Source organism: Suricata suricatta, chromosome 1, assembly GCF_006229205.1.
Source record: "Suricata suricatta isolate VVHF042 chromosome 1, meerkat_22Aug2017_6uvM2_HiC, whole genome shotgun sequence".
Lineage (NCBI taxonomy): Eukaryota > Metazoa > Chordata > Mammalia > Carnivora > Herpestidae > Suricata > Suricata suricatta.
Window position 1 is genome coordinate 190,410,648 of NC_043700.1, and position 13,085 is coordinate 190,423,732.

Consider the following 13,085-nt stretch of genomic DNA (forward strand, 5'->3'; position numbering starts at 1 on the left):
CCCCGGGGTTCCTGCGCTGACCAGCCACAGGCAGAGCGCCTCCCCCGAGTCCGGGCCCTTCCAGCCATCCAGGCCCGTCCGGTGCCCGAGCTCGCCAAGAATCTGTTGCAGGCTTGTCACCCCCCAGCCTGGGACCCGTCTTCCCACCACTGTGGCCGCCACTCCCCGCCTTCCCCAGCCCCTCCTCAGAACACAGGAACCTGACCCACTGTGGGCCTGGTCTGGTGGGGGAGCCTGAGGCCACGCGGCCGCTGGCCCAGCCTGGGGACAGCTTTATGTCCCTTCTCCCCCTGCTGAAGAAGAGGCGGCCTCGAAGGAGCCCTGGCCCGCAAGCCCTAAAGCCCGGGCTCCACCCCACACTCCCGGGGTCAGCGAGGGCCTTGAGCAAGTCCTGGCCCCGTTCTGGGCTTGCCTCCTGCTCCTCTCACAGGCCGGGGGCCCTGCTCCTGCTGGGCACGAATGTCAGACATGCCCTCACACCCTCCTGCAAACTGCAGGCTCCCCACTAGGCCGCCTGAGCCCTCCGGCCCAGCGGTGACAGAGCTGGGAACCCCCAGAGACACGAGGGGCCCCCAGCTGACGAGGCCCTCGGTGGCAGACCTGGCCCTTGGCTCTGCCTTGCTCCACGCTGCTGAGCTGGCCACTCCCCCTACACCTGCGGGGTCTTTGCTTTCGGGCCCTGCGATCCCCGAATCTCCCCCACTGCTTAAGGGCAGGGGGTGGGGATGGGGGGGGCTCTTTCCATGTGGTCCAGTGGTCCTGGGCTCCTCCCCTCCCTCCTCCTCCTGCACCTCCCCTTCCTGAGCAGGGGGGAGGGGGAAGGAAGTGGAGAGATGCTGATCTCTGGGTGACTTCCTCCCGCTGAGCCCAGGGTCCCCACTCACACACGCCTCTCCCAGGCCTCGTGCCATCACACGTGACATCAGTGCCCGGACAAGGCCGATGGGCCGTGGAGCGCCACTGCCTGCCAGTCTGTGCCTTGACCTTACCCAGCCCTCGCAGCAGAAACGGGGGCTGCAGGCCGGGGTCTTTTCAGGGCCAGGGTGTCTTCCTGTTGGCATTAAGCTGCTAATTGAGGGGAAAATGTGGTCTCTGGGGGCGCCTGGGTGGCTCAGTCGGTTAAGCCTCCGGCTTCAGCTCAGGTCAGATCTCACGTTCGTGGTTTCGAGCCCCGCGTCAGGCTCTATGCTGACAGCTAGCTCAGAGCCTGGAGCCTGCTTCTAATTCTGTGTCTCCCTCTCTCTGTGCCCCTCCCCCTCTCATGCTCTGTCTCTCTCTCTCTATCAAAAATAAATAAAGCATTAAAAAAAATTAAAAAAAAAAAAAGAAAAAGAAAATGAGGTCTCTGGCCTTGATCTCAAGTAAGGTTTGGAAACATTCATTCATTACACGGATATCTATCAAGATCCTGCTACGTGCCTGGCCCTAAAGCCAGTGCCGGTGACATGTTTTCTCTCTCTAAGTCAGTAAGCCTCCCTCGGCCCTAGTATTCTGCTGATGAAAGTCCCACCGCGTCCTCTGTCTCTCCTAGATGACCGTCCTGGCGTCCTGGGGCCTGTCCAGCCCACCCGAGCCGCGGCCATGCCTCCCGGGGTGTGCGGGGAGGGGTGCAGACCCCTCCGAGCCCAGGCACCCCTCTTCCGTACCTTACCGCTGAACGTCACTGCTGGCCAGCCCTCCCGCCCCACCCGGCTCTGGGGCCACAGGAAGTCCGAATGCTGGTGGCGAGGCCCAGCATGGCCCTGACCGGCTGGGCGGCCTTGCCAAGGTCATGTGGCGTCTCTGGGCAGGGCCTGGGAGCAGGGAGGCACGCCCACCCCGCTGGTCTACACACGCAGAGGGGGCGTGGCCCTTCCTCCAGCCTGAGTCCCCTGGAGAGGCTGTCTCCACCGTCACTGCACATGGGCCGCGCACAGAGCGGCTTCCTTCTTGGCAGCGTCCGGCTTTCCGGCTTTGGCTCCTGATCCCGGAAAGTGGGGGACACCGCTGCCCTGGGCACAGCCTCCCCGGGCCTGGAAAACCGGATGGAGAGTGCAGTGACCGGCCTCCGCCCCCTCCCAGGGCCGACCGCCTCCCAGCCCTGGGAGCGGGGCAGCTGGGGGAGCCCAGGGTAAGGCCGGCCGCCTGGCTCTTGTAGTCCTGGCTCGTGCCGTGTGCCAACGTGCAAGCCATTCACGCTCCCGGGCCTCCGTTTCCTCCTCTGTGAAACCAGAAAGGGGAGACCTACGACCAGGTTTAGAAGGAATCACGTCCCCGCACATACGGGTGCTGGGAAGGTGCGGTGTCCCCTAGAGAGGCCACCGAAGTCAACTGGTCAGACCACACCAGCATCTCTGTTAGTGTATCAGAATCCGACCGACGGCGTGCAGGTGGGTACGGCTGGGGTGGGGACAGTGATTCGGGGAAGGGGGAAGGAGGAGGAGGGAGGGGTCAGTTGAGGGGCCTTGAACTCCTCTTGGGAGGGGTTCATCTTGGAGGTCACAGGGAGCACAAAAGGGTGTGAACAGAAATGCCATTTTCATCCTGGATAGAACAGTGGTCTCCGAGGTTGGACCGGGATTGTATTGTATTATATTCCTTTACTTTCTTGTGTTTTATTATTTTATTTTATTTTTTATGTTTTTTATGGGTTTTTTTTTTTTTTTGAGAGACGAGAGAGACAGTGTGAGCAGGGGAGGGTTAGAGAGAGAGGGAGGCACAGACCGAAAGCAGGCTCCAGGCTCTGAGCTAGCTGTCAGCACAGAGCCTGATGCGGAGCTTGAACCCACAAACCTTGAGATCATGACCTGAGCCGAAGTTGGATGCTCAACCGACTGAGCCACCCAGGTGCCCCTTATTTTATTTTTTAAAAGGATTTTTATTTTTACATAATTTTTAAATTTTATTGAAATCCGAGTTAGTTAACATACGGTGTAATAACAGTTTGAGGTGTAGAATTCAGCGATTCCTCACTTCCGTATAACACCCAGTGCTCATCCCAGCAAGTGCCCTCCTTAATGCCCATCCCCCCATCTATGGATAGAGATTTTAGAATCAGCTGACACACAAGAGAGAATCTTCTAGAACTTTTGTAGCTTCTTAAAAGAGGCTCGCGGTGGCATTTTCCTCCCTTCCCGACAGTTGGATAAGCTTGGTGTACCCCTATGAACGGAGCCCCAGGGCTTAGCCTGCTGTTGACCTTCGGGGCCTCACAAACCACGTGCCTGCTCTGGCCCGACCCCGAGTCTGGAGAGAATCACCCAGAGACCCTCCCCCCACCTCCCGCAGATCCTGGACGGGAAACGTTGTAACTGTGCAAGAGGAAACAGCAACATCCTAACTCCATTCCGCTGAAGATAACGGCTCTCCCCGTGTTCTGCAGCCCTAATGGCTTCGACGATGCCAAACTACCAGGTGGTGCCACTGACAGCGTGGGGACCCGCTGGTCCAGGGGACATCGCTCAAAGTGAGGCGAGCCACCCACTCCTCGTGGGACGTGGAGGAGGTACACATTTGGACTCTGAGAGTGACCCCGAGATGGGTCCCCGCTTCTATCCCCAAATCGGAGCTCCCTAAGGGACCCGTCTCAGAGGACTTGGCCACATGACTTCCGGGGGGAAAGTTGCCCTTGGCCGAGAACCACTGCGTGAGATGATAGTCCAAGTTTGTAGGCAACGTGGGGGGAGAGGAGTTCGTTAAATGTCACCACAGCCAGTCCACAATCTGGAAGATTCTCCAAGATAAGCGATCCAGTGTCCCCAACAAACATGGCCCAGGAAAAACAAAGGAGGAGCTGTTTCTTGTTTTCTTTTCAGATTTTTGTTTGAAGTCTGGTTAACAGAATGCACTATTGGTTTCAGGAATAAAATCTGGAGGTTCCCTCGCTGACCTGACATACAACGCCCAGGGCTCGTCACCGTGCCCCCATCCAGCCCGTCAGCCCCCGGAGAGTCCTCTCTGTTGAGAGTCCCGTACGGTTTGAGGGCGCCTGGGTGGCTCAGTCTGTTAAGCCTCTGACTCTTGATTTCGGCTCAGGTCATGATCTTACGGTTTGTGAGTTCAAACCCCGTGTCCAGCTCTACACTCACAGCACAGAGCCTGCTTGGGATTCTCTCTCTCCCTGTCTCACTGCCCCTCCCTCGCTTGCTTGCTTCCTCTCTCTCTCTCAAAATAAATAAAAATAAACTTTAAAAAATGAATAAATGTATTTCTTAAAAAGTCTCCTGTGGTCCATTTTCCTCTCTTCTGTTCCCACACCCATTTGTTCATCTGTTTTGTTTCTTAAATTCCACACGTGAGAGAAATCGTACGGTATTTGTCTTTCTCTAATTCGCTTAGCTTAATACACCCTGGAACCATCCATGTCATTGCAAATGGCAGCATTTCCTTCTCCGTCCAACTAGTGATGCAATTGCCGGTCATAAGGGGACTTCTGTTTTCAGCTTTTTGAGGAACCTCCACGCCACTCTCCAGGGCGGTGGCACTGTCTGCGTTCCTGCCGGCGGCGCAGGAGGGCTCCCCCTTCTCTCGTCCTCGCCAGCCCGTTGTTTCCCGTGTGGTTCGTTTTAGCCACTCTGACGGGCGGGAGGTGATCGCTCGTGGCACTTTTGATTTGTGTTTCCCTGATGATCAGCGATGGTGAGCATCTTTGCATGTGTCTGTGGGTCATCTGGATGTCTTCTTTGGAAAAATGTCTATTCACGTCTTCTGCTCCTTGCTTTTAAAAAAAAATTTTTTTTTAACATTTATTTACTTCTGAGAGACAGAGCACAAGTGGGTGAGGGGCAGAGAGAGAAGGAGACCCAGAATCCCAAGCAGGCTCCAGGCTCCGAGCTGTCAGCACAGAGCCCGACGCGGGGCTGGAACTCACAAACCGTAAGATCATGACCTGGGCTGAAGTCAGAAGCTTAACTGACTGAGCCCCCCAGGTGCCTCTCTGTTCATTGCTTCACTGGATTATTTGTTTTTTGGGGTGTTGAGTTTGATAAGTTCTTTATAGATTTTGGCTGCCCTTTATCCAATACGTCATTTGCAAATATCTTCTCCCCTTCCATCCACTGCCTTTTAGTTTTGTTGTTGCTTCTTTCTCTGTGCAGAAGTTTTTTTATCTTGATGAGGTCCCAGTAGTCCATTTTTGTTTTTGTTTCAGAGGGGGAACTATTTTAGTTTTTTAATGCTTATTTATTTTTGAGAGAGAGACAGAGAGCGAGCATGAGTAGGGGAGGGGCAAGGAGAGATGGAGACACCGAATCCCAAGCAGGCTCCAGGCTCCCAGCTGTCAGCACAGAGCCTGACACGGGGCTCGAACTCACACACTGAGATCATGACCTGAGCCGAAATCGGATGCTTACCTGAGCCCCCCAGGCGCCCCATCAAAGGGGGAACTGTTTAGATAAAAGATGTAAGACATCTATCTACTAAGTGCAGTTTGTGGCCTTAGAAACTTGATGTGAAAAAAAAAAGGGGGGCGCCTGGGAGGCTCAGTCGGTTGAGCACCTGACTTCGGCTCAGGTCATGATCTCACGGTGTGTGGGTTCAAGCCCCACGTCGGGCTCTGTGCTGTCAGCTAGCTCAGAGCTTGGAGCCTGTCTTTGGATTCTGTGTCTCCCTCTTCCTCGGACCCTCCCCTCCTCGCGCTGTCTCTCTCTCAAAAATAAATAAAACATAAAAAAAAAGAAAGAAAGAAAAAAAGACACTTGATGTGAACACTGTACAAAGACATCTTTTTAAAGACACTCGGGCCATCGGGATGTATCGTGGGACTCTTGTTAATTTTGTCGGGCACGCTGGTGTCTCGGTGCTCACGTGAGCTGCACACACCCCGATGCCCGGGGGACAGGGTGGAGACCAGCATGGCCCTGACCGGTCCGGGTTTCTTCACGGCCCTCCACCATCCTCTGAAACAGGAACCAAACCGCAGGAGGACGAGAATGAGGCTGCTCCTGGACGTGCGCGCAGACCAGCCGTGAGCAGAGACGCACTTGGCCGTGGGGGGCGGGGCCCGCACGGTGGTCTCCTTGGTGGAGATTCAACATTTTCCACAAATGTTCTAAAGATGAAAACAGGTAAGTCGAAAGTGGGGAAAGAGGTTTCCGCTCAGCAGTGGAGTCTAATTCTGACGAGTCCAGGCGGGGTCAGAAGGGACTGATGCCGGGGCGCTTGGGGACTCCGTCAGTTGAGCGCCCGACTTCAGCTCAGGTCGTGATCTCACGGTTCGTGGGTTCAAGCGCCGCATCAGGCTCTGTGCTGACAGCTCAGAGCCTGGAGCCTGCTTCCGATTCTGTGTCTCCCTCTCTCTGTCTCTGCTCATGCGCGCCCACTTTCTCTCTCTCTCTCTCTCTCTCAAAAATAAATAAGCATTAAAAATTTTTTTAAAAAGGGCAGGGGGACCGTGGCCGCAGACCCCTGCTGCACTGGCACCCCGCTGCTGGGCTCTAGAGGCCGACTGACAGCGAGGCTCCCGTGCCCCTGTGCCCCAGGAGGGGTCGGTGTCTGCGCCCCCACACAGGCCGCCCAGAGCCTTGCTGGGCTTCCCTCACCAGGGCCAGGCCGATGTGGGGCAGCCAGAGGAGCGTCCTGCCTTCAGACCTCGGGGCTCCCGCCGGCCGCGTTAAACGCGCCGCACGCACGCACGCACGCCCCGACGGCGCCTCGGGCTCCTGGCTCTGAGCCTGGGCCCCGTGCGTCCTCCTGTGAGGTCTCCCTGCGTGAGCCTCTGGGGGGCTCGAGGGAGCCTCTTGCAGGTCTATGTTTTCGGTTCAGACACCTGCTTGGAGCCCTGATGGGGATGTGGGGCAGGCTGGGTGGCCTCTGTGGCCCCCAGGATGTGGACCCGAGTCCAGGCGCCCCGGAACCCACCCCCTCACCTCCGAGTGGTGCTGCGTGCGCCCCCTCCTACACACAGACCCCTGTCTGTCCCGCCCTGACCCCCCTCAGCTCCCCTCCCCCAAGTCCTCCCAAGAGCCCAAGGATGGGGCGATTGATGCTCATCCCCGTTTTACAGGTGAGCTCAGAGAGGGGTGAGTGTAGTGTGGGTGGGGTCTCGCCCCCGGGGGCAGGAGGTTCGAATCCTGCCTGTGTACTTAGCTGCTATGGGGCCTTGGGCTGGAAGGTTCCCCTGTCCAACGCTCAGTTTCTTCTCTGCAACCCCAGCAGGTGTGAGGAGGAAGGGAACAGACACGCACAAGGTGCAGGGCTCAAGAAGGCTTTGTGGTTTGCCCCCTCGGGTGGATCCTGGCTGCAGGATGGTGCAGAGACCCCACAAGGTAACAGAGTACCTGGGGGTCGGCCCGGGGAGCGTGGGGGTGGTTGACGCGGGGCGGCAGCACGGGGGGTGATGTTGGGAGTCACTCACTGGAGGGCCCAGGACTTGGAGCAAGAAGGGAGTCTTGTGAGGATGTGAGGACTACCCCGGTAGTTCTGTGAGCCCGAGAGACCCCGTGACAGAGCCTCACGCGTGACCACGAGCGGCCCCCCGCGGTGGATCATCGCCCGTGGGACGGAGCCGCCTCCCCTGCCCCCCTCTGCCCCCTCCTCGTGCGCTCCCACGTGGGGCCGGACCCCACAGCTTCTAAATCGGGCTGTGCTTTCTGATGGTGGCGGTGGCAGGCGACTGAGCAATGCCTTTAAAAAATAAGGCTATTTGGAAAATTCCACTGTGGTATGCTGGGCCGTGGCTCTCCACCCCCGGTTACTTTCTATTTCCTTCATACCCACAGCCTTAAAGGCCTCCAGTCCTGGGCACCGCTTAAGGTTCAGGAAGCCAGAGGCCACAGGGGCCTCCCCTTGCCCCAGCAAGGCCGTGCAGTCCATAATTTGGAAGGTCCATTGGTCTCATTACAACTCACTTTTCCTCATCTATTACTTGGGGCGCTCTGGGAATGAGTGACCTTGGATGTGGGGCCAGATCCACCTGGGTTCAAGCGTTCCCCGTAAAATGGGGCAACGGTGCAGCCTCGTAGGGTCACTAGAATGGGCAGGGACGCTGTGGCAGAGGGCGGGCCCCCCAGGCCACAGGCACATGGCTCTGTTGGGTCGTCGGGCCGTGCACTGATTCCCTACCCTCTTGGAGCATGAGCTTGGGAGCCCTGTTTGCCTTGTATACCTCCGGGCTTCCGGTAGGAGGGGCCCGGGCGCAGAGCCCTCATCCTATGGTGTGTTGTGCCTGTTGAGGTCCGCTGATGGGCTCCCCATCAGTGAGCAGCTGAGTACCTCCTCACTATAAACAGAGCAGGTGCTTTGGGGAAATCTAAACGCTCCAAAATATGTCGGGACAGGCGATCATCATTTGTGTTCTGATACTCACTTCAGTGTTTCTTCCTGTTAGTGCCTGTGGAATATTCCATATTTTTGGATTATACTTTAATGTTGTTTTAAATTTATTTTAGAGAGAGAGAGAGGAGCGTGAGCAGATGAGGCAGAGAGAGGAGGAGACACAGAATCCAAAGCAGCCTCCAGGCTCCAAGGCATCACTACAGAGCCTGACTCGGGGCTCGAACCCGTGACATGAGGTGATGACCTGAGTCGAAGTCAGATGCTCAGCTGACTGAGCTGCCCTGGCGCCCCTATGCTTTCAGTGCTACTCTATGACTTGAGCTTCTGTGCTATAATAAATTCTTGAAAACCTTTTTAATGGCCACCTACAAGGCCCTCCATTTACATTTCCCTCATGATTGGAAATCTACATTATGTCCATTTCACTATTGTACATAACACTGTGGTGAACTTCTTTTAACAATAGTCTTTGCCCTAATTTCGGGGTAATTCTATTTATTAAAAAATATTTTTAAAGCTTATTCATTTTTGAAGAGAGATAGAGTGTGAGTGGGGAGGGGCAGAGAGAGAGGGACACACAGAATCGGAAACGGGCTCCAGGTTGGGAGCTGTCAACACAGAGCCCAACGTGGGCCTTGAACTCACAGACCTCGAGATCATGACCTGAGCCGAAGTCAGACGCTTAACCCAGTGAGCCACCCAGTGAGCCACCCAGGCGCCCCTGGGGTAACTTTATAAGGATGGGTCCTTTCAGGTGTGTTGTTAGACCATAGAGATTCTGTATGTTACAATTTTCTTCCTTTGCTTTCTCCTTTGTTGGAGCCATTCCCTCCCTCGTTCATGAATGTGTTACTCCCAGGAGTTCTGCCTCCCTGCGTTCACTGATTTTAACCTACTACTGGTAGGAAACAGGTAACTGCACCTGTTACACTGTGAGTGGGGCACCAGCTCGGTTGGTGAAGTGTCCGAGTCTTGGTTTTGGCTCAGGGCCTCATCTCATGGGTTCATGAGATGGAGCCCCACGTCCAGCTCTGTGTTGGCACAGAGCCTGCTTGGGACTCTCTCTGCCCCGCTCTCGCTGCCTCTCTCCCACTCTTGCTTTCTTGCCCTCTTGAAAAATAAATAAACGTTAAAAAAAAAAACAAAACCAACTGTGGGTAAAGTACCGGTCGATGACTCTGGTGTGGGGGCTGAGGTCTGCTTCTAGCAGCAAAGTGCAGAGGCTCGCGGTGGCTCCTCTGGTTCTGGTGCTTTTCCGTCTGTCTCTGGTTGTCTTCTCTGGACCTGAGCTTGGGGGAAGGCTGACCTCCAGCTACCAGGGCTAGCCCTGCCTCTGTATTTTTGGTTCTTTTTAATCATATTGCTCAATTTCCAGAAGCAACAAGAGAACTCCAAATTCTAGGCGTTATTTCCAAGAAAACGAGTGCTCCCAGGTCCAGTGAAGGAGGGAGCATTCTCGGGAATAAAGGCAGAAAGGGTACACCTTCTGGTAGATTTCTGAAAACGCAAATGCATGGGCCAGGGGGGTGCTCCTTGGAAATAAACGGAGCTGTTCAGTCCACCTCCACCTCGCAGGCACAGTCCGGCCCTGGTGGCTCTGAGCAGAGGCTGGGGCGGTAGGGGGTGGGCAGGAGGATGGCGAGCAGGCGGGAGCTTCTGCACCATGGAAAACCGGCTTCGAGACCCGGGCCGGGCAGCCTCGCCGCCCAGCGTGTTTCCTTACCTGCCGAAGGCGAGTCACTGAGCCAGTGTGGGAGGTTGTGGGGCTCAGCTGCGCTCATGGGGTGAAGAGCTAGGACAGCCCAGAGCAGCTGGATGGCCCCGGGGACAGGGGCAGCCGCGAGCAAATATGTATGGAGCTCACATTTGGGGGCTGGGGAAGGGTCAGAGAAAATGTGTTTGGGAGACTAGATCCCCCTCTCTCTTAAGGAGAGATGCAGAGGTGATTCCGTGGGGCAGGAGACCTCTGGCCTCGGCCTGTGCCCACCTCCTCCCCCACTTCCCCATCCGGCCTCAGTTTCCCCTGAGGGATGGCCTTGAGGCTCTGGAAGGGCCCTGACACTGTGTTTGTGACTCTGGGGTCTGCGGCGGGCCAGTTAACCATCTTCCTTACAAGGATTTGGGGCTGATTTGTGAGATGACCTGTCTCTCTGCCCCTTGAGACTGGGGATCCGTGAGGGCGGGAACCTTGGGGTGCCAGTGGCTCTGGTGTGGCCAGAGTCTGGCCCCGTGCAGGGGTGGTTTCCATGAGCATCAGACACCTACCTGCCGGGGAGGCTCGGAGGTCAAGGCTAGAAGATGTCCTTCCAGGGGGTGGGGTCTCCGAGGGGTCCCAGCACCCCTCCCCCCACCTGTGACCAACACACTTTCTCTGCATTATTTTACTGGGGGCGGTGCCGAGAGCCCCCCAAACACGCCAGAAACTGACAGACCCAGGCGGTTTTTTTACACTGGACCGGCACTGCCATTTCCTTGTCTCTGATCCTCACACAACTTGGGCGGGGAGGGGGCTGTGAGCCTGGGAGGCGGGGAAGGGGGTGGGCTGGAAGGCTTCCGGCCACAGCCCAGAGGGGTCAGCCAGTCCCAGGCCTGGAACGGAGCCGAGGGAGCTGATGGCCACTGCCTTTGCGGGTCTCAAAGGAACAACTGTAGTGAGAACCGCTCTGGGCATCCCGGGGTTCAGTGTGCACGGGGCAGCCCGGGTAGCTCCCCCGAAGCTCCCAGCAGTGAGGCGGCGGAGGTGGGACGCAGCACCCCCACGCTGACAGAATTGTTGTTTCCGGATCACAGATGGGGGCTGGGAGGCGCAGGGTTCCGGGAGGGCACATGTCCACACAGCTTATCTAGTTCCTTTTTTAAACAATTTTTTGATATAGTTCATTTATTTTTGAGACGACAGAGCATGAGTGGGGGAGGGGCAGAGAGAGAGGAAGACACAGAATCCAAAGCAGGCTCCAGGCTCTGAGCTGTCAGCACAGAGCCCAACGAGGGGCCTGAACCCGCGAACCATGAGACCATGACCTGAGCTGGAGCAGGACACTTAGCCAACTGAGCCGCCCAGGGGCCCCATAGTTTCTTGTATTTTTAACTTTGTTAGACTCCCTAAGGCTGCGAATGACTGGTGGGCCCCAGGGAGGGGCGCTGGGCTTGGGCAGGGAGCTGGGGGTGGGCAGCAGGATGGGGGAAAGTGTGAGGAAAAGGCAGACAGAGTGCGCCAAATGCAAACCTGTGGGTCATAAATGTTTTTGGTTCTGGATTCAGAACAATGGTTCCTAGTCATTGTGGGGTTTTAAAACCCTAAGACTCAGAATGAGGGCTGAACGGGATTTGGGGAGTTGCAAGGAAGGCTGTAAAAGCGGACTTATTAATCCTATTTATTAAATTGCTAATTCAGTCAGGCCAGTAGCAAGTCTGTACTTTCCTATTAGTGTTTTGTGTGTGTGTGTGTGTTTAAAGTTGGAGAAGGCATGTTGGGGTTTGCAGGAGACCTAGCATTAATTTTCCTTAAAACCACCGAGAAACGTGAGCATTTGTAAGACTTCTGTTATGCACTGAGCATGCAAGAGGACCCGCCCACCATAACTAATAGTTGCTGAGTTTTTAGATCTCCGAGGCAGGCAGGAGAAACAAGTTAGGGGCGTTCCTTGGCCAACACGAATGACTGTAACTCGGACAAAGTAATCTTCCACTGCAGGCTTCCAGATGCTCTCTGTGAAGGGGAGATTTCCCTTCCTGCCCCTGCCCCTGCCCCTCTGCCGGTTCAAATCCTCCTTTAGATTTAGCTGATCGTCCCTCTGAGGTTTCCGCTCCGAGAATTCTGCCAGTGACTATACGCCTCGCATAGAACCCAGGCCTCCGGGGTCCCAGCCACTTCAGTCTTTCTTCTGCTCTTCATGTCCCCAGAATATGACAACTCAACAACTATTTAAGTGCCCCAACTCTGCGCCAGGCCCAGGGAATATAGTGGTACACAGGATAAGCCCGCTTTGGCCCTAGGAGCCTTGATTCTAGAAGGGGAACCCGTTAGGATCGGTTAACCAGCCAAGGAAAGCTTTCTCATTCTGGGCTTCGCATGATCCTGGAAGGCGGTCCGGGCTGGGCATCTGGCTTCTGACCCCTCTCCCAGCCTGTCCGCCCTGGGACCTGCGGCCTGCCACCTCCTCTCCCGCTCCGTACGATCACAGACCCTGTCTCTAGAGTTTCTGCAATGCTGACGCCAAATAACGCACGTACACGCCAGCGGTTCCCAAACTGTCTAACCTCCGGAGACTGATTTAATCGGCCTGAGGAGCGCGGCGCGGCCTTCGGAATGTTCAAAATCCTCAGGCGGTACTAAGGTGCAGACAAGTCTGGGAACAACGGCGCTAGGTACCGTGTCACACAGCTCGACAAAGGACAACTACCAGAAAAGCCCGTTTTACAGATCAAGAGACTAAGGCCGGGTCGGGCCGCCCCGGGCCCGAACGGGACCCGCCCGCCAGGCACACCTGCCCCGGGGCAGGGGAGCCCATCGATGCGCTCCGCCGCTCGGCTCCCCACGCCTGGTCCCTGCCCGCTCGTGCCCCTTCCCCCTCCCGGCCGCTTCCCACTTCCAAGATGGCCGCGGATGGAGCCGACCAGGTACGGAGGCCCCTGGCGGGTGTCCACGGGCGCCGTGCGGACACGAAGATCCACTCAGGCCTCCCCTCGAGGCTCCGCTGGGCCCTCGGCAGAGAAAAGGGTCGGCGACACCGCCCCGGGGCCCGCAAGGGGCGGGCGAGCGAGCGGCCGAGGAGTGGCTGCGGGGCGAGCGTCAAGCTCGAGGAGCGGCTGCGGCGGCGCGGCGGGGGGCG

General features: G+C 56.6%; 1 protein-coding gene and 2 long non-coding RNA genes across 3 annotated transcripts in view; all 3 read left to right on the forward strand.

Annotated features, from left to right (window-relative positions):
- The first annotated feature begins 1,330 nt into the window (after positions 1-1,330).
- On the forward strand, positions 1,331-4,029 carry LOC115299515. The gene is made up of 3 exons (XR_003912210.1): positions 1,331-2,369; positions 3,268-3,484; positions 3,840-4,029. It is a non-coding gene; the product is annotated as an uncharacterized LOC115299515 (long non-coding RNA).
- Positions 4,030-4,426: 397 nt separating this feature from the next.
- The window catches only part of TBC1D14 (TBC1 domain family member 14), a 107,834-nt gene continuing 99,175 nt past the window's right edge, over positions 4,427-13,085 (forward strand). The window contains exons 1-2 of the mRNA XM_029952520.1: positions 4,427-4,617; positions 5,886-6,044. Coding sequence (XP_029808380.1) covers positions 4,605-4,617; positions 5,886-6,044 — 172 coding nt within the window. The 5' untranslated portion in view covers positions 4,427-4,604. The remainder of the gene's footprint in view (positions 4,618-5,885; positions 6,045-13,085) is intronic.
- LOC115299510 lies at positions 6,290-8,408 on the forward strand. Its single transcript, XR_003912208.1, has 3 exons — positions 6,290-6,982; positions 7,135-7,244; positions 8,367-8,408. It is a non-coding gene; the product is annotated as an uncharacterized LOC115299510 (long non-coding RNA).